The 19,770-nt window shown below is 53.8% G+C and overlaps 9 protein-coding genes across 9 annotated transcripts; 5 read left to right on the plus strand and 4 right to left on the minus strand.

The window, feature by feature from the left end:
* Positions 1–307: 307 nt before the first annotated feature.
* On the plus strand, positions 308–868 carry J4E86_007415 (uncharacterized protein; the record flags this gene model as incomplete). Its single annotated transcript, XM_051447935.1, has 1 exon — positions 308–868. The coding sequence occupies one exon, from the start codon at positions 308–310 to the stop codon at positions 866–868; it is 561 nt and encodes a 186-aa protein (XP_051300873.1).
* A 489-nt stretch (positions 869–1,357) lies between these two features.
* J4E86_007416 (uncharacterized protein) lies at positions 1,358–3,259 on the plus strand (the record flags this gene model as incomplete). The annotated part of the gene is made up of 3 exons (XM_051447936.1): positions 1,358–1,569; positions 1,618–2,016; positions 2,071–3,259. 3 exons carry the CDS (start codon positions 1,358–1,360, stop codon positions 3,257–3,259), a joined length of 1,800 nt encoding a protein of 599 aa, XP_051300874.1.
* A 260-nt stretch (positions 3,260–3,519) lies between these two features.
* J4E86_007417 (uncharacterized protein) lies at positions 3,520–4,380 on the minus strand (the record flags this gene model as incomplete). The annotated part of the gene is made up of 1 exon (XM_051447937.1): positions 3,520–4,380. One exon carries the CDS (start codon positions 4,378–4,380, stop codon positions 3,520–3,522), a length of 861 nt encoding a protein of 286 aa, XP_051300875.1.
* Positions 4,381–4,787: 407 nt separating this feature from the next.
* J4E86_007418 (uncharacterized protein) lies at positions 4,788–7,787 on the plus strand (the record flags this gene model as incomplete). Its single annotated transcript, XM_051447938.1, has 4 exons — positions 4,788–4,920; positions 5,129–5,183; positions 5,234–6,202; positions 6,314–7,787. The coding sequence occupies 4 exons, from the start codon at positions 4,788–4,790 to the stop codon at positions 7,785–7,787; spliced, it is 2,631 nt and encodes an 876-aa protein (XP_051300876.1).
* An 823-nt stretch (positions 7,788–8,610) lies between these two features.
* Positions 8,611–10,382, plus strand: J4E86_007419 (uncharacterized protein; the record flags this gene model as incomplete). Its single annotated transcript, XM_051447939.1, has 4 exons — positions 8,611–8,692; positions 8,748–9,253; positions 9,310–9,831; positions 9,888–10,382. 4 exons carry the CDS (start codon positions 8,611–8,613, stop codon positions 10,380–10,382), a joined length of 1,605 nt encoding a protein of 534 aa, XP_051300877.1.
* Positions 10,383–10,686: 304 nt separating this feature from the next.
* J4E86_007420 (uncharacterized protein) lies at positions 10,687–12,236 on the minus strand (the record flags this gene model as incomplete). The annotated part of the gene is made up of 2 exons (XM_051447940.1): positions 10,687–11,769; positions 11,820–12,236. 2 exons carry the CDS (start codon positions 12,234–12,236, stop codon positions 10,687–10,689), a joined length of 1,500 nt encoding a protein of 499 aa, XP_051300878.1.
* A 341-nt stretch (positions 12,237–12,577) lies between these two features.
* Positions 12,578–15,815, plus strand: J4E86_007421 (uncharacterized protein; the record flags this gene model as incomplete). Its single annotated transcript, XM_051447941.1, has 3 exons — positions 12,578–12,883; positions 13,660–14,608; positions 14,665–15,815. 3 exons carry the CDS (start codon positions 12,578–12,580, stop codon positions 15,813–15,815), a joined length of 2,406 nt encoding a protein of 801 aa, XP_051300879.1.
* Positions 15,816–16,094: 279 nt separating this feature from the next.
* On the minus strand, positions 16,095–17,598 carry J4E86_007422 (uncharacterized protein; the record flags this gene model as incomplete). The annotated part of the gene is made up of 3 exons (XM_051447942.1): positions 16,095–16,285; positions 16,369–16,868; positions 16,919–17,598. The coding sequence occupies 3 exons, from the start codon at positions 17,596–17,598 to the stop codon at positions 16,095–16,097; spliced, it is 1,371 nt and encodes a 456-aa protein (XP_051300880.1).
* Positions 17,599–18,516: 918 nt separating this feature from the next.
* On the minus strand, positions 18,517–19,180 carry J4E86_007423 (uncharacterized protein; the record flags this gene model as incomplete). Its single annotated transcript, XM_051447943.1, has 5 exons — positions 18,517–18,611; positions 18,662–18,736; positions 18,791–18,811; positions 18,865–19,094; positions 19,158–19,180. The coding sequence occupies 5 exons, from the start codon at positions 19,178–19,180 to the stop codon at positions 18,517–18,519; spliced, it is 444 nt and encodes a 147-aa protein (XP_051300881.1).
* Positions 19,181–19,770: the final 590 nt, after the last annotated feature.

Raw genomic sequence — 19,770 nt, forward strand, 5'->3', positions numbered from 1 at the left:
AAGATTTTCGTACATACCCATCTAACAACTCTATTCAAAACAGTTGGAGAAGCTTGCGTACTATGCAGAACCCCGCACGGGATTTACCGAGCCTGGGCCGGCAGATGGCGGATGCAGGGTCTCTGCCCTCCACATCGGGATCCTGTATATGAGTTCACTAGACGGGTTCCACGCGACGCGTTTGAGATGTTCATGATCATCAGGTCTTGAATCTTCTTTCAAATCACACGAAGCGTCTGTACTCATACACTACAATCCGAGAATCTTGGCGATCAATTGCCTCTATACCACGAGATCACCTCCGAAAATGGCCTCCAAACCCCAAATCGCCAATGACCTTCCTAAGGTTAACCGCTTCATCACAACCCACGATCCCACAACCAAGAAAGCCATATTCTCCGATGCAGTCCCAGAAGAAGCCAAGGTCGACCACATTCCCAATGCCGACTTCCGGCTTGGATACGTTACCAAGGGCTTTCCCGTCGATCTGAACAAAGACGCCGACCTTGCGGTTTACAAGCCTTACCTCGAGTCGTCTCCAGGTCTGGTCGTTGGAGGAGGAACAGTGCTACGCTTTGTAGATGTAGCACCTGGTCATCTTTCACCTATGCATCGCACAGTCTCTCTTGACTACGGTGTCGTGCTGGAAGGTGAGATGGAGTTGGTGCTGGATTCGGGAGAGACAAGGTTGATGAAGAGAGGAGATGTTGCGATTCAGAGGGGCACAATGCACGCTTGGAGAAACACCAGCACCACGTCTTGGGGACGCATGATGTATGTTCTACAAGAATGTAAACCAGTAGAGATCGGCGGTGAGGCCCTGAAGGAGGACTACGGAAACATGCAGGGTGTTCCAGCATCGTCGTAGTCGCAGTACTACTTGTAGATACAAGAAGCCACCGCATCGTCGCGCATATACATCATCGTACTCTGAACCGTGCTGTGTCATAAACAGCTTCAACCATATATTTTCTGACATCGTATGAGGGCGACATACGATTGTTCTTAATGACCGAAATTAGAATGGCATTGCTAGTACAGATAGCGAAAGCTCACCTGACGCCGGTCGATCAATTGTCCCGAGGTAAACAAAAGTGAAGAGCTCGTACGAGTTCAGATCGAGTGCCAGATGTTGGGTCTGTAAGACGGCGTGTTCCATCTGTTCGCGTGTCTGTGGGTGAAGCGCCAATTGGAAGGTGGCACCTCCACATTCCGAACGTGCCCCTCGAACACTGCCGCCGCACCTTACCAGCGGCGCGTTGTCGGCACAAGCATCCACTACGCGTCGCAATATGATGTATATATCCAAATGCTTTATGAAGTATGTTTCTTTCTTCCCAAGTACCAAATACGCAAGATGTCTGACCAGCTAGAAATCAAAGATGCTTACTCGATTGACGAGTCGTCGTTTCCCTACCTGTACGAGCAGAACGTCGCAGTGCCGCTGAAGACATCCTCAAAAGGCATCATTCGATGCAACGTGTACCGGCCGAAGTCCACGAAGGAGGGCACGAAGCTTCCTGTGCTGGTGACGTACGGACCGTATGGAAAGGACATCCACTACAAGGAGTAAGTCGAAACGGAGGTTCTCAGCCGTGCAGCAGCTAACATCACCAGCTTTCACGGAAAGTCGTTCGCCGAAGTCAACCCCGAACATCACTCTGATCACTCAGCATGGGAAACGCCAGACCCAGGTTTCTGGACGAAGCACGACTACATCATCGTGCGCGCCGACGAACGTGGCTTGGGCCAGTCTCCAGGCTTCTTGGATACCATGTCGCGAGGAACAAGCGAGGCTTTCTTCGATGTCGTCGAATGGGCCGCTGAGCAGCCATGGTCTTCTGGAAAGGTCGGCCTACTCGGTATCAGCTACTATGCTGGATCCCAGTGGCGTGTGGCAGCGCGCAAGCCCAAGGGATTGGCTGCGGTTATTCCCTGGGAGGGTATGAGCGATTACTACCGTGATCGATGCCGCCATGGAGGTATCTTGAGTAACAAGTTCATCGATTTCTGGTGGTAAGTACTTCTCGCAATCTGCCATACTTCAGATACTAACTTGACTTTTACCAGGAATCGCCAGGTCATCACGAACCAATATGGTCGCCCAGGTCGTGCCGAGCGCAATTGGGGACCGGACACCGTCGATGGTAACCTCTCGGAAGAAGTGCGCGCAAAGAACCGACAAGACCAGACGATCGATACCGCCGCATTCAAGTACCGCGACGAATTATACTATGCAAGCAAAGAGTACGACATGAGCGACATCGAAGTACCGCTGCTCTCGGTCGGCAACTGGGGTGGCATTCTGCTCCATCTCCGCGGAAACATCGAAGGCTACGCACATGCCGGTTCTGAGTTCAAGTACCTACGGATGATCACGGGAAGGCACGACTTGCCATTCTACTACAAGGAGGAAGTGGAGATACAGCGAAGCTTCCTCGATGCTTTCCTCAAGGGCGATGACAGAGTTGGGTGGTCTGTCAAGGGCAAGCTTCCTCCTGTTGACATGGTTCTGCGTAAAGGCGACATTGGCTTCAACGACGCCGAGAAAGAAAAGGTGTATGAACGACGAACGGAGAACGAGTGGCCCATTGCACGAACACGTTATTCGAAGTTCTACCTTACGCCATCCCAGACTTTGACGCAAGTCCAGCCCATCACCAACAGGCCACAGAAGCTGTCGTACGAGGCGCTTGGCACCCTCGACAACCCCAAGCTTCTCCAGTTCACCACTGCGCCATTCGAGGAGGACACTGAGATCACCGGCCACATCGTCGCACACCTGAACGTCTCCCTCTCAGCGCACTCCAACGGTGTAACGCCATCCGACATCGACCTCTTTCTCACACTACGCTACATCTCGCCCGAAGGCAAAGAAGTCTACTACACCGGCACAGCAGGCGACCCTATTCCGCTCGCCAAGGGTTGGCTGCGCGTCAGCTTCCGCAAGACCAATCCAGACCATCCGAAGCACCGCGAGTACCTCCCATGGAGAGACTACTTCAGCACAGATGTGCAGCCCGTCATACCCGGCGACGTATATGCCGTGGATGTGGAGGTCTGGCCGACCAACGTCATCGTTGAGAAGGGTGGCAAGATCGTGTTCGAGATCAGCAGCGGTGATACACAAGGTAGTGGTATCTTCCAACACAATCATCCGGAGGACAGGAGCGAGGAGAAGTTTGCAGGATGGAATCATTTGCATTTTAGCGAGAAGGCTGTGAACTATGTCACTCTGCCGATTGTGCCACCTCAATAGATCAGTAGATATGTTGTTGCAATGGAAGTTCAGATATTATTACATCAACTTGTCTTCACCGTTTTCGCAGAATCATGTGTTTGACGCAAGTGGCATAAGCACAAACATACGATGCGGAACACTAACGAAGAAGAACAGCGTTGATCCAAGTCTTCAAGTATGGCAGGACGTGAGATCGCAAACTCGTTGGGAGTAACAATGTTGTGTGATAGTCATAATGCGACAAGAATTGAATTGGATATATATAGTACTCAAAATTTCTACTCCCATCTTCCGACAGTAAACTGGCTGTTGCACATGTTCACCAACTCCCAATCCTCAGCCCCAAGCACACACTCGTCGCCATCCCTCTTGCTTCCGTCAACAACCCCAGCCACAAAGCACGCCGCCATATAGTGATCGTCGGTGGCATGCGCATCCCTGAACATGGGATGTTTCATCAACCTTGTAATACCACGAGTCAGACTACCCTTCTTCGCATCCTTCCTACAGCAGCGAACGAAGACGTCCTCAACACTCTGGCGGAACTCCAGCATCGGAGCCTCTGGTGGGTAAGGCTGGGCAAAGTTGTCCGAATACCTCAACATCTGTGCCCAGTGATTCCTGTACAGGTTGTGTACCGCGCCACCCGTTCCGATGATCAGGTAGCCCTCGTCGCGGAACTTGGCCAAGATGTTACCCACACGCGCGTGCAGATGTGGGTCGAATCGCGAGTTCATACTGATGATCGTTGTTGGAGGGCATTTCTCAGGAAACATCCTAATGAGAATCAAGTATGTGTCGTGGATCCAGTCAAAGGTCTCATTCGGTCGCGCATCGATGCCCTTTTCCCTCAGCGCTGCTATGCACTTCTTTCCGCTCTCGAGATCGGGGACGAGCTCGTAGTCTTTGTATTTGCGGGGGTGGACGTATGCGACGGGCGATTTGATGGGCTTGGGGTTCATGGCTACGTCGATGCGGTTCACGCCGCGGGCGTCCCAATGCGCGCCCATCATAATCACGCCTTTAAAGCCGTGGGAGAGGGCTTCGTCGCCGCAGGCTTTCCAATAGGTGGCGGATTGGGATTCCTCGCCCAGCATCATTGTTGAGCCATGGGAGAAGAAGTGTACGGGTGGCGCCATTGCGGTGTGTTGTTTCAGCAGTAGACTGAGTTGGAAGGGATGACCAAGATAGTAGATGATCAGGTTAGATGTCCGTGTCGCGAGGTTGTGGCGGACTTGTCGCGATATTGATATCACACGGCCAGATTGGCAAACGTCGTATCCAACACGCGGCTTCACTGGAAGCTTTACCCATTATGATCAGCGCTGTATAGGCAATCCCAGGTGCTTACGGCGGCAAAAGTCGTAATGTGGGGAGGGTTGGAGGAGAGGCCGAGCGTCTAGCCGAGGGGAAGAAGGCACGCCCGCGTCCTGTCGATCTCCGCATTCCTCTCCACCCACAACCTTATCTCCAGCTTCCCTCCACTTTCCTCTGTCCCTCCGTCCCGATGCCATCGTTCTTCGAAGCCACCCGATAGCACCTCAGCATGCAGACTGCCCCGACATCAGCAAATGTCCAGCTAGCCAGTGCAGAAGCCGAACCACCACGCCTATTCCAGTGTAGCACCTGCAAACGGTCCTTCACGAGAGCGGATCACCTTACGAGGCACGTGAGGGCGCGTAAGTGCTTTTAGAATTAGTGAACAATGTGGTCCGTCAGCCGTGTGCCTGACTACTTGCAATTGAAGCTAGTTGGCCGTCATAATGGCGTCAGACGCGTTCGCGTCGTTGACTCGCGCCGAAAGAACTGCTTTTTCGCGTCTTGAACATCTTGTTCGCATATGATGTTCATCATGTCCCATTCGCCATGCTAATCCAGCACTGACAGATACAAAATCTAAGCCTTACATCTGCCCCGTGTGTTCTAAAGGCTTTGCGCGAATGTGAGTGCTTCATTGCATGCAAAAGGTTATACTCCGCTGACATGTCACAGAGATCTACTCAAAAGACATGTAACAAATCACGACACAGAGCCTGCAAGCAAGCGACAAAAGCGCGAGATCGCTCGCGATACCAGAGTCGTTCAGGCCTGCGAAGCTTGCTCCCAAAGCCATCTCCGCTGCGAGGACGAGAAGCCATGCAGTCGATGCAAGAAGAAGAAGATACCCTGCCGGGTACCTGAAGTCCCGGTTACAGACGAAAACGACATACATGAGATTGATGCAGTTCATGCGGCGCAGGATCTGCTCGATTTGTCGAATGGCTTCGATTACCCCTCATCGCTGCCGGCTCACGGCGGCAGCGTCAATACATCTGCATCTACGACCTCAGAGACTCCAGAACCATTTCACAACCACGCGACCCTAGTCGTTACCGACGCGAATACAATGCACCGACACTCCGTAGCTTCTGGCGATCTCGAGACAAGGACAGCAGGTATGGGCGACATGCAGCCACCACCGCCCAACAACGGCGGCGGCCTTGTCGCGATGAACCAAAACTACGAAGACCCGAGCGCATCTATGCCTTTCTTCGATAATTCGATTGCGCACTTTGACAACACGCCAGGGCACAATCCCTTCTTGCCAGACTATTTCCGCAGCATGCCCCCATTTGAAGCGTTCCTGTCTGGTCAGGCAACTCCACGGGGTATTATGGACCTCAGTTTCGATCTGGATGTTGGCTTGACCGACCTTGATCTCGGTCTCCTTGATCAATACAACTTCCAGGTCCCGTTCGCTGCTGATACACCATCCACGGACGCTCATGGCGCTGAGCAACCCGTACCTGAGACTGATACGGCTCCTGTGAGGGCGGAAGCATTCAAGCAGAGCATCTGGCGTTATCTTCCACAACGTTCCAGGAACCCCACCGCGGAACAAGTCAACCTGGCTGTCCCGGACACAGAGAAGGACGGTTATAGACGCTCAAACTTCACACACCGCCGCGTCGTGGCAGAGAAGTATGTTTAGCTCCGCGATTATGGCGTACAATAGATCTATACTGACGTTCCTTCTAGACTACCACGTGCCAGCCGCGACCGGTTGATGGCTTTGGTTCTCGACACCTGTAGCCGAGAGAACGTCAAACGTATTGCATCGGCATTTCCTAGTATGGAACTACTGGACGGTCTGATCCAGTATTTCCTCTCATCGCCATCGATAGACGCGCCAACGTGGTTTCACCTTCCTACTTTTTCACCCTCGAAGTTGAACCCGGAGTTGCTTGCTTCTGTCGTGTCTGCTGGAGCGGCCACTCTTCCTGACATATCTTTGCGAAAGCTGGGCTACGCTCTGCATGAGGCTTCAAGATTAGGGCAGTCCAAATCATTCGAAGAGGACAACACAGCTATCAGGGATCTTCAGCACTTGCAGACGTTCCTGCTGCAACTCAAAGTTGGCATGTGGAGTGGCATCAGCCGAAAGATGGAGATTGCAGAGAGCTTTCTCCAGCCGCTGATGACGATGCTTCGCCGTGGTGGTCGCTTTCGTCGTTCGACTTGGAAAGAGATCAGTCCGTCTCCTGACGATCAGGGCCCTGTTTTGGAAGACAAATGGCTGAGTTGGGTTAACCAAGAGTCCTTTCTTCGCTTGGTTCATCGCGCCTTCGAGTTCGATCGGCAGTCGTCGATGGCATTGCTTAAGCCACCACTGCTTTCCTACGCGGAGATGCAATTACCCTTGCCGAGTTCGAACTCATTATGGCAGGCCAAATCCGCTGCAAACTGGAAAATGGCGTACCTGAATGATGCATCGGCAACTGCGAAGCGACCATCGGCGACCGAATGCCTACTTGATTTGGAACACCTCACTCAGCATGACTATGCCAGTTCGACTTATCTGTATCTAATGTGGGGTCCAATATGGGAATATCGTCAGATGTGCGCCTTGACATCTAGGTCACAGTCGCTGTCAACCAACAGCCTCATTCTGTCATCGCGCTACCAAGAGCTCACAAAGCAGCTGGAAGATTTCAGGCTCAGCACACCTCCCATGACTAAGAGCGTTGAGATAACACTGGAGATGTTGCTAGTTCATCTCAACGCACCTCTCGATGACATTCAGCTCTTCGCGGGTATCGAAGGGCAAGAAGAAGCACGCAGCGCGTACCCTGGCCTCCGAGACTGGGCAAAGACTCCCTCAGCGCGTCAAGCACTGTGGCACGCTGGTCAGATCTTGCGCGCCGCTGAAGTGCTACCAAAAGCTCTGCTTAGTAACTTCAACGCCATTGCTGTGTATCACGCGGGGCTCATACTATGGGTCTACGGCTTTCTCAGACGATCTGTAACAACCGAACAGATCGACACGGCTGTTGTGCTCAACGGGGACGACTCGTTGAGCGCCCGCAAGTTTATCACTCTAGATCGTGGTATTCCAGCGATTAAGAATTCCGGATCACAACATCCCACCCATTTGAGCGATGTTTGCGGAGTCATGGACGGTTTGACGCAACTGCTTCGAGCGCATCATGACGCGTCAGAACCTTCTCCGCCGCTGGTCGGCAACTTGGTGCAATTGCTGGAAGGCCTGCGATCTGCCATCAAATGAGCAAGTCAGTATGTATGATGGTAATTTAAACTCGCGCATGTACGACTATATGTAGGATTTCATGAAGCGCCGGCGCATTGCTATACTTCATCAACATTTGGTAATAATCATATCTCATCTATGGGATGTTCGGTTTAATTCAAGCGCCCGCGAGCCAGCCCACGCGGATGGATGACTCCCGCTTCAAGCCTGTGAATAGCGATCAAGACCATCAATCCTTGGTGCCGACCTCGAGCCCAGCGCTCTGGATGGTTCTTACGCCCGTAAATACCCAATGCTTGCTCATCACGCCAAGGCAATACTGTCACAGTACACATGCAGCAAAGCCGCGCACGTTCCCCACCCGTTCTCCACATGCCAATGCATCTCGCTGCATCCTTCCACCGCACAGGCGGAAAAGGTCAGATCCAAGGATTCCAAACTCGATCTCGCGCCGTCATATTAGCTTCTCCCTTGCACAATCCGCTGCAACTAGCTTTCTCCAGATGCAAACCCCGCAAATCTTGGCCGTATCCAGATGGTCTTGGTCGCCTCCACATCCCGACTTACCCCAGACTGGGGATGCGATGGAGTCCAAGCGTCCAATGAGAGTGTTGTGAGGCGCTATGAAGCCTGTCTGATTTGTCGACGGCGAGATGCCAGGCGTAACACACCGACGTGCCTTGCAAAGGCGTGTTGTTCAACGGTTCGACCGTGCGGTCTATTTAGATTGGAGTACCATGGCCGCAAACACCACTGTTGTTGGATATCGTTGGCATCGCAGAATCATCTCCGCCGTTTTCTTGCTCGGCTTGAATCATCAGAACGTTACTAATTCATCGCGATGACTTCTCTAAAGCAGGCGTTCAGCATCTCGAAAGAGGAGGTGAAGAATGCCCGACCGCCAGGAACCGCAACACTCGTTGGTAAGATATCACCAACTCCCGTCAACGTCTTTCTTGCTAATGAAGCTACCATCAGAACATCTCGAATGGACAGCGTCGCAAACAAATCACGATGAAATCCGCCTCGTGCCTCAGCCATCCGCCGACCCAGCGGATCCTCTCAACCTGCCCATGTGGCGCAAGCTCGCAGTTCTGGCCGTCATGTCAATACATCCATTCGTGGTAAACTTCACCAGTGCCTCCATCTCGAGTGCATTGCCCATCTACGCGTCCACGGGCGTGTTTGGCTTCCCACCAAAGACGTTCTCGCAGTTGACGTACTTCATCGCGTGCAACATTCTCATGCTGGGCGCGTCGAACTTGTGGTGGGTGCCGCTGGCGAACACCTTTGGTCGCCGCCCGGTCGTTCTGGGCAGCTTGTTGCTCTTGATTTTCTCGAGTATGTGGGCTGGTCTTGCGACTAGCTTCAATAGTCTGGTGGCTGCGAGGATCTTCATGGGTATTGGGGGCGGACCGGCTGATGCTGTGAGCCCGGATGTTGTTGGTGAGATATTCTTTGTCCATCAGCGTGGACGTGCTTTGGTAAGTCTTTTTTTCCACATCTTTCGAGTATACTGGCACTAACAGAACGCCCACAGGCCATATACACGGTCATGTTGTCCTTCGGCTCCCTCGTAGGCGCCGTCGCGGGTGGCTATATCGTCGCAGACATGGGCCTCTCTTGGCTCCATTGGATGAACGTGCTCCTCTCTGCTATCACTTTCGTCCTTTGCCTCTTCTTCCAAGCCGAAACTCTCTACGACCGCAAATCAACCACCGTCACCTTCTCCGACGATCCCGATAAGCAAACCGTTGAGACCAAAGAGAGAGTCGTCGTCGCAGATGCCGCTACCCCATCTTCTTACCCATCCTACTCTTACGCTAAGTCTCTTCGACTCTGGTCCTACCGCCCTGGTCTCGTGCAAAACTTCCTCGCACCATACAAGACTCTCAGATTACCGGGTGTGTGGCTAGTATCAGGGTGGTACGCCGGACTCGTCGGCCTCATCGTCACCATGTCGAGTGTGGGACCTCAACTCGTTGCCGCGCCGCCTTATCTATGGGGAAAGAACGTCGGACTCATCAACATCGGCGGTATCTTTGGTGCTCTTCTCGGATGCGTAAGTACCTACAACCCTACCATCAGGGTCAGCGGTTACTAATACGTTACCTCTAGGTCTACACCTATCTCATCGCCGACTTCGCAACCAAGCGCCTCGCAAAGAAAGACCTTCACGGCTTCTCGGAGCCTGAGTCTCGTCTCGTCACCGCACTGCCCGCTCTCGCTCTCGCCACAATCGGCGCTCTGATCTTCGGCTTCGTAGCGCAGAACCCCTCGCCTACAGGCTGGGTTGGTCTGCAATTCGGATTCGGACTTGTCGCTCTCGGGCTCATGCAAGCGCCCTCCGTTGGCTTCAACTACCTGATTGAATCCTACGGGGTGCTCGCTGGCGACTGCTTTGTTGCTGTCACATGCGTGCGGGCTATTATCAGTTTCGCATGGACGTTCTTCGTGGGCGAGTGGGTTACGCATCAGGGTGCTGCGGAGCCGTTTGGTATCTTTGGTATGCTGATGGGTGTGTTTGGGTTGTTGACAATTCCCATGTTAATCTGGGGGAAGCGGTTGAGGATCTGGACTGCTAAGTGGGTTCCTGAGGGCGCGGGTTTGTAGTGAGAGATGCGGACCGACCTGGGGTAATTATTGCTGAGTAGCTCCGTTAGTGCTCACTGTATTCCGTAGTGTGCAATCTCGGATTAATGTCTTCATTGAGCGTGTCTTCTCTGATTTTCCTCGTGGTGTACAAGTGAACCGTAATTCTAGCTCTTTCTCCTAAGTCTGCCGCCCTTGTTCTTGATGACCAGCGAGCATCGCGCTGCCAACTTCATAATTAGCGCATCACGACAATCACGCAACACGATGACCTAGCTCTCTGTAAGAATGCGCAATACCATTCAATCTATATTACACCCCACCCTCAAACAAAAGCCCACCTCCTCAAGCCCGCCCGCACACCAAAGAAAAGTGCCGAGCCAATACATGTCAGAATAGGAATACCGTACACACCCAACCCGATAAAGATACCCTGCTCAAAGTAACCAATTGCGATTGACTCAGCGCGCTTCTTCTCTCTAATCTCCTGCGTCGCTTTGCTAAGAAGCTCTGCCGCCGCCTTCTTCGAGTCCTTACCCGAAAGAACCTTTAACAATGTCGCTTGCGAAGCAGGTGCTGCGATGTACGCAGGCGAGATACGAGTGAAGTGCTGGGCTGTGTATCGCTTCTCCACATCGACGGGCTGGAAAGACGGAGCAGCCGGGCCGAGAAGCAGACGGAAGGGAATGTTGTTCGTGAATGACGCGTCGGCGTTGACGAACTGTGAGAGGTACTTGCCCGTAGACGGGGTGCCAAAGTGGTATGCAGCCAGCAGACTCTGTTGGGGGTCTAGGTCGTCCTCGACGAGGCTGATGGCATGTTCCAAAGATGTGATTGCTGAGACGCAGAAGACGGGTTGTGGGGACTTGGATGGTAGGGAGGAGAGGTTGGAGAGCTCGACGACGGCGCCGTTGTCGCCTTGTGTTATGGTGTTCAGCTTCCATGACTTGCTGTCCGTGAGTCCTTGGAAGGTTTCTGCTACGCGTGAAGACTTCTTGTGCTCTCTTGTGTTTGTTGAGCCGTTTGACACGCCACTGGATCCAGCCAGGAAGGGGAGGGAGTGTCGAAGAACGTGCTCTAGGAACTCTTTCTTGATAAACTCGTTAACGAGGACGACGTCGGGTGCATATGGTGATGTTCCTCCGAATGCGAAGCGTGCTGTTACTAGTTGCTCGGCTGCTGATGCGAGATCTGCTGTGCGGTCCACAACTGCGACGATCTTGTTTCGTGGTGATACGAGTTGTGTGTATGTTGGCGAGCTGACTTGTGTCTCTTGGAATACCTGTAGACAGGCTGATAGTGAGTCTGAAGGAGGGTCGGAGGCGATGACAGCAAAGGTATCTGATTCGAGGGCTTCGGTAAGCAATTTTCGGAGCAGAGAAGGAAGTGCGCGAAGGTTGTTTTCGAGCTGCAATATCGTTAGATGACGTTCCGGATTGAAGTCTGCAGCAAACTGACCTTCAGTGCTATGCAGCTGCCGGTTGCGAGACCAGCGCTCAAAGGTGCAATGACCGAGAAGAATGGCGTATGACTTCTTTGAGGCTCGATATACGCAACACCCCAAGGTTCTCTCTTATCACTAGCATCTTTGCCATTGGTGATTCTGTACTCGGCTTCCAGCTCTTTGGCCGCATCAATCGAGCCATAATGCTCCTTGACCACATCTAGGGCAAGCGCAACCTCGGTGATCGCCTCTTCATCAGACACGTGCGTATCTTGCTTCAGAGCATCTGCGATTGCATTGCTGTTGTTGCGCAACGCATCGTGCAGCGATTTGAGTTGTTTGAGACGGAAAAGAGCGTTGTGGCAGCGGGCAGTAAGCGCAGTCGCCTGGAGATTGGCCAGCGCAACTTCGGGGGTGATGGGCGACGACATTACGAATGGCAGGAACAGACCGAACAACAACGATGATTTTCCAGAAGAAGTGTCCTCCAGACTGCGATATGTAATGTAAGCTCTAGGAGGTGTACGGATGTTCTGACACGGCAGTCAGCCCATTTGCGCCGGCAATGCTGCCGACAGTACGCGGGCGCGATGAACCCCCCACATTCCGAAGGTTGCGACCCCTGCCCCCAGCTTCTCCGCGTGTCTCCAACTTTCGGACCGCGAGGGACGCGTACTTCCATCTCACGTCGCTCGGGGTAGTAATATTGTTGATTGATACCATAGACGTCGTCGCCCAACTTTGTCCCACCAAGTTCGCTATCGCTGTCAACATGTCTGTAACAACCACCGCCAACCCGATCCACTACAACCTCGAGGCCACCCTCGCAGACTACGATCTCCATCACAGCGGGGAACAGACTGAGGGACTCGACACAAGCCTTAATGCGCATCCCGCACCGAATTCGTCGTCAACGCAATCGCAGCAGAATCCTAGCGACTGGCCGACGGAACATCGCCGTGTGCCTGCGTACCGCCCGATCAACCACGAACTCGACCAGAGCGAGCGGAGAGTTTATTTGAACGGCATTGAACAAGCATTTGTCGGAGTCATGTTCACAGGCGTGTTCTTGGAATCGGTGAGTATTTTAGCTTGATTAGAAGGGCATGCATGCTGATAACCACGCAGACAATGTCCAAAGCGTGGCGGAATACTCTGGGACGATTCTGGAATGTCGGATACAAGATTGGTGGGGAGTGGTGAGGGACTTGGTGTACATAGACCAACATTTTTCCGGCGCTCGCAATGCTCAATTCTTTTCTACATCCATGATACTGCTGCAATCTGTCGTGAAACGTCAAAATCATATCTGCAGTGCTCTATGCTTCATTCCAGAGTATATCACCCAAAGCGCATGTCGATCTCGTTCAGGCGTCCCTCATGACATACGTGCAGCAACACCACATACGCGCATCCTCGGCTCAGTCAGCATGCGCCACCAACCACCACCCATATCGCATTTAGCCTGCGAACTGCGACGGCTCACTCCGCAGATAGTAATCACGTTCGGACTCCGACAGGTGCCTTCGCAGTGCCCTGCATCAGTCTACCACCAACCCACCCATACTAACCCGTATGCCCACCCACAGCGCCGGGAAGTGGAGGGCCCATCCCCATCTTGAACCGATCATCAAGGCAAACACGATTTGTGAACCGGCAGAAGTAGAGGGGATCTAGTTGGCAGAGCTATCTAGACAACTTTCTTCTGGGGCTTGAGACATACTCTTTGCTCTCTTCTCATACTGAGCTGTTGCAAACCTCAAGCATCTTGCAACGCTTCTCTCATACACACCCATCATGCACTTCACGAACGGTACCAACGGTACCAACGGGCACACACCCCCATCCACACAGCCCCTCAAGATAACAATATGCGGCGCTGGCATCGGCGGGCTCAGCGCAGCCATCTTCCTGCGTCAACGCGGGCACGCAGTAACCCTCCTCGAAGCCTCTCGTTTCGCCAACGAACTCGGTGCAGCCGTGCACCTCGCACCCAACGCTAACGGTCTCCTCCGCCGCATGGGCATGGTCCCAGAAGCCCAAGGCGCTGTAGCGTGTCGTCTGATGACGCAGATGCTGCCGAATGGCAAGGAACTCTTTACCGTGCCGCTCGAGCATGACGCAGCGCGGTGGCAGCATCCCTGGCAGCTTGGGCATCGCGTGAGTCTGCACAGTGAGTTGAAGAGGCTGGCTACGTGTGAGGAGGGGGAGGGGAAGCCGGCTGTTCTTAGATTGAGGGCGAAGGTTGTGGATGTTGATGCTAAGGCGGGTGTTGTTGTACTAGAAGATGGGGAGAAGATCCAGAGCGACGTTGTTGTTGGCGCAGATGGCGTTCATTCCAAGACTCGACCGCGTATCCCTGGTGCGGAGAACATCAAGACTTTTGGGAGTGGGAAGAGCGCGTTCCGTTTCCTGATTCCCAGGCAGCGGGCGTTGGATGATGAGACGACGCGCAAGTTTGCGGAGAAGGAGGGTCATCTCATTATGATCTTTGCGCGGGATCGGAGAGTGGTGGTGTACCCGACGTCGAACAACACGTTGTTGAACTTTGTTTGTATTCATCCGACGTCTGAGAGTCAGATTGATCCGGAAGAGCCAGGTAGCAGTGACTGGCAGAACCAGGGTAACTTGAACAAGATGTTGGATGTGTACAAGGACTTCGAGCCTGCGGTGCTCAAGTTGCTGGGTATGGCGGACGAGGAGACGTTGAAGGTGTGGGAGTTGCTGGACATGGACCAACTGCCGACCTGGACAGATGAGAAGCTGGTGCTTATCGGCGACGCTGCACATCCATTTACACCTCGTAAGCTCAGTCCTCGCTTCATCATCGTAACGAGAATCAAGCTGACCACAGCCCAGACCAAGGACAAGGCGCAGGCCAAGCCATCGAAGACGCCGCCTCCCTCGCCGTCATGCTCCCACTAGACACACCCCTCGACTCCATCCCTGCACGCCTCAAGCTCTACGAAAAATGCAGATACGAACGCGCCTCCACAATCCAAGAGTACTCTCGCGTAGCAGGCAAAGACCTCGGCAGCGGCCCACCAGTCGACCCCCACAAGTTCACAAACTACAACTTCGGCCACGACGAATGGGACTACTCCAGCCAAATGCTCCGCAAATGGGAGTGGGAGAACAAGAAAGGTCTGTTCTGGCGGATGCCTACTGCTTTTGGTCCCATGCCGGGCCCGAGGCAAGACTTCGCTGGACGGCCGAGAGATGGGTCGAAGGCTACGTTCAAGACTGCTAGTATCAAGTTCAAGACGAGCCGGACTGTGTTGGAAAACCTCTTGCCGACGGAGAAGTTGCAGTTTGCGGCTGCCGATACAGCTTGCTATGCGAGTTTCGCGGTGACGCAGCTAGACAATCTCGAGTGGCTTGGTGGTAGAGGATACAGTCATTTCGGGCTGTACATCCATGGCATCCAGCACACGAAAGCGGATGGCGAGACGGTGACGGGCACATACCTGCCTGTCCTCTTCGAGAACCTGGCTGATCCCATACTGAGTGGAAGGGAGGAACTAGGCTTCCCCAAGCTTTTCGCAGAGCTCGATGTGAAGAGTGACGGCGGCAAGTGGACGCTCGACGCAGGCTGGATGTCATCCAAGTTCTGCAGCATGTCACTGTCCGGGCTGCAGGAACATTCTGCAACGAACGGTGAAGCGCCAAGACTCTCTCCTCCTCTTCCGAAAGACGAGGGCCTCTTATTGCACAAGTATGTACCAGCTACTGGTAACATGGGTAGCAAGGAGCGCGGGCAGGCGGATGTGGAGTACACCGCTTTTCTGCCGGGTGAGGAGGATGCGAAGACGGTGGAGAAGAAGGTCGAGCGGACGTTGAAGGCGAGCTCGGCTGATATCTCTTTTGATGCTTTGGATTGGAAGGCGCTGCCAACGCTGCATCACATCGTCGAGAGACTTAAGGAGGTGCCTGTGTATGAAGTCATCGAGGCAAAGGTCGTCGAAGGTACCGGAGTAAGCGACGTAAGCTCGATCCGGAAGCTAGCATGAGCTATATCGTCTGTAGCTGTTATCAAATCTCATAGTTAGCATAATCCCACCAAGTACAACTCCAAAAGCGTCTTCCCACCTGCAATACTGTAATGCCTTTCATTCTTCATCTATCAAAAGGCCCCCAACTCCTACAAATGAGACAAGCGCTTGTCCTGAAGCTATAGATATAAATGGGGTATTACCAGGTTCTCCATCTATCAGTTGCCGCCGCCAAAAACACCTTACTGCCATGCCATATCAATGCAACAAATACAACATAGGAAAAAGAAGTGGTGATCAATGCATCTCATCCGAAGAGTTTGGAAACATCGAGTCTGTGCTGGTTTGTTGAGTCGGCTTCTTGGGCGCCGCCTTCACCGGAGTGCAGTCTGACCACTCAGACTCTGCCGGCGGTTCCGGCGCTGTGCTGGCGGAGGCAGGGTGCCAATAAGGGCGAATGTATGCGTCCTCGTCCGGGACATCCGCGCCTGTACTGGGTCAGTCGTGAGCCCTGCAAAAGACTCGCTGAGGTAGAACAGCCCAGAGAGACACGCAGGGAGGTTCTACGCACTCGCAACGCCCAGACCCTCACAAAGTCTCTTCCTCCATTGTCCACAGACGTCCTCAAACCCATCCAGCACGTTTGCACAAGCCCGTTTCGCCTCCCTCTCTTTGAGCCGTCGGTCCCAGTCCCCATGCTCAATGTATTCCTGTCCTTCTTGCGTCTTTTCGTTGTCGCGTTTCCAGTCCTGCAGTTGCTCTTTGCTGACTTTGAGCCGTCTGGCTGCATTCGCCGTAGTTTGCCGTGACATGTGTAGGGTATCGCTGACGTTTGAGAGGTGTTGGATGAGTTCGCGGCTGGAGTGGGTGAGGTGGGAAATGGCAACGAGCGGATCGGCGGAAGGGTGGGGTAGCAGCTCCAGTGTGGTCTGTATGATGGGGAGAAGTTCGTCGATGTCCTCTGGGTCGGGAAAGATGGCGAACGGGCCTGAGAAGGATACGGCGATGGACGTGAGGGTACGCGATTGGTGTGTCAGATGCGTTGTCAGAGCCTCATGGGCAGTCTTTAGTCTGGGGGTTGTTAGCGATATGACTGGACACGTCTGCGAATTGTAACATACCTCGTCGCTCCGTTCTCCATAGCAATCTGGCTGCCAAGATCTCGGAGTTGTTGTGTAACCCTCTTCACCACCTCGTCCGATGCGCTCCCATTCTCCTCCATGCCTCTCCGTGCCAGACTCTCGATAGCAGCCATCCGCGCGTCGAGCGCGGGCGAGATGCCCTCATTTTCCAGGTCAGAGTCGTCACCGTAGTCGGAGCCATCGTACAGCGACCGTTGCCTTGTGTGCTTTTTCGTCTTAACGGCCGACCCTGGACTGAGGCGCGCCGGAGACGAGTCCTGCATGGCAACCCCACTATCCCGTACACCGTTGAGGCTAGCTGCGCTGTCGACTCCATAAGAGCCGTCGTGTTCTACAGCCGTGCCGATGTTCTCGTCTTGTGCCTCGTCCAGTTCCTCGCCGTATTCGCCCTCCATGCCCTCGTCATCATCGTCGTACATCTCGCCGAGCTCGTCGGCCAAGTTGCCCAAGCCATTGCCGTCTCCTCCGCCGTCGAATTGGTGCGCGGGGCTGTGTTCGAATTCATGCGATGAGCGCGGCGTTATGGGCGAGTAGCCAGAGTTGCGGCGGGTGAAGGACTGCCGTCTCGATGCGGTGTTGTGTGACATGTCTAGGCTGGAGGGGTGTCGGCGGTGCGAAGATGCAGGCCGCTGGGTGGGAGTGCTGGGAGGGGACGACATGGCGTTGTCGTGGTATTGCGATAGTCGCCGGTGTTCCGAACACGTCGAAGGCTCGTGAAGTCGCGGAAATGAACAAAGGCGGACCGCATTAGGAGTCCCCAGTCGGAGATCTACGCGGGAGTGAACCGTGATCCAGGGCGCGCAATGCGCGTCAGCCTCGCAGCACCTGCACGACGCGGCTCTGCCCTAACAAGCCGCCAAAAGTCTATGTAATTGCGCTGGGATAGGAGGTCCTGTGGCGGGGTATCGGCGTGTTGACGGCCTCAGAGCTTCAGCGATGGTGCGGCCTTGGCTGTGGCTGCGGAGATGCGCCTCAGGTATCAAGTGCTATGATGCGTGATGATAAGTGGCTTGTGCCGCTTAGCGATAGAGCGCGTGCAGTGAAGGCGTGCAAAATGACAACGATGGAGCCTCGGTTGCCGTCCAGCCGTCCAGCCTGGTGTTTGTTGACGCTTGCCGGTTGTTTGGAATTAGTGGCTTGCGCGAAGGCTTGTGGACCCTTCTTTGCACGAGTGAAAGGGGTATGGGTATCCTGGTAGCAGGTGGCCTTGATACGATGACGGTCGTATTTCACTCATATACTAGTATGCAGCAGTTGTGTCTGATATAGTAACGACTGTGGATTCTTCATAGCTGATAGCACGTTTTGACTCAGACACATGTCAGACAATACGACCTTTTACATCCGAACGCTCTCCAATGCTGTGTAACCTGAACCCCAAACACTTTCAAGATGGGTATCGCGTGCGATCATCCTAAGCTGGGCCGAAACACGCTCACAAACTCCAAGACGCCTGAACATGACCTTACTCATGCCGCTATAGGTACTGCCATATAGCGCCCATGCAATTCAATGCCCACAGAACTCCTGTAATGCCCTCATAATGCCGCTGAAATAGATATCGGGTGTGTATGCGATTATTGCGCGGGTTTGGTCTGCTCGAGACTGGCGATCTGCTTCTTCAGCTGTGTGAAGAAGTCCTGGCCGGTCGGCATGAGGTGTGTCATGGTGCCTGATCTCTGTCAGTATGCCAGCCTCAGTGGCGGTTCGATGGCGCCTTACCTCCTTTGCCCCATGCGCCAGTGCTTCGGGTCGGGACAGAGTCACCGGGGACCTTGTGGTATACCGAGGGTTGGTCTGAATGCATGTTAGTCCTCTGGACATACGCACGGGTGATAGAGAGGTTCATACTAGCTGTGCTCTCAAGGTATTCTGCAATCGATTAGCTCATGCCCTATCGTGTACCAGCAATGCCATAGACGTACTCTTCTTGAGGAAGTCCCTGACCTCGTTCGCATTGAATTCCTTCACAGGTACGTGCTGGTCGGGCTGCGCTTGAGCTGGTGCAGCCGCGGGGCCTGATCCTTTCCCCTGTTTGGCTCCCCATACGTTCCCCGTGGGCGCTGGCATGGCCTGCTGCCGGCCTGCATTGTCCTTGGTGGGGGTGTTTGCGCCCGAGTTGGAGTTGCGGTTGGCTTGACCCTGCCGCCGCCAGCTGTACCAGTTGTCAGTATGCATGAGCTCCCACAGCTTCGCGTGCGCATTGTCTCAGACATACCGATTTTCTCCCGGGCCACTCATGTTCGGTATGGAGCAACGGTGGGATGTGAGGAGGGGTCGGGTCAAGATATAAAATGGTGGAAGCTCTCCAATCGCTCATGCAGCGCGCGAACTGCGTCTGTGCTGCAACGCCTAAACCAATGGGCGCCCGATGACATATTATAGCTGCGACCTCTTTCGGCCAGCTCACCAGTGCTAGCCGCTTTCAGGCCTATTTCAACACTATTCAAAGCCATTATCCAACGACTGGATGGCAATTTTTGAAGCTTTCTAATCCGCGCCGATGTGTTGTACATCACGTGTGCTGTCCTCCAATGGCAGGAGCCACCGGACGTGTCCAGCCTACGCTAGCTACAGGGTTCTCAAGGCCTCCATCCATGCATGAACCACGGCAACGGCTCCTAATGGACGAACATGTTCTTTGTTTCCCATCTTTGCTCACCGTCATTGATCATGGCCCGTCTCGGGATCGAGTCGGTCGGCTTGAGAAAGGAAGAGGCTGGTATGTTGTGTCATCAGCCCGAACATTCATCGCCGAGGGTAGCCCGTTCACGTTTGCAGAGCCTCAACGTAGGAAGTGACGAATGCCTCGACCTGGGACCTCCGACAGA

This window comes from Alternaria arbusti, assembly GCF_024043155.1.
Source record: "Alternaria arbusti strain BMP 1465 chromosome Unknown scaffold_10, whole genome shotgun sequence".
In the NCBI taxonomy this organism is placed as follows: domain Eukaryota; kingdom Fungi; phylum Ascomycota; class Dothideomycetes; order Pleosporales; family Pleosporaceae; genus Alternaria; species Alternaria arbusti.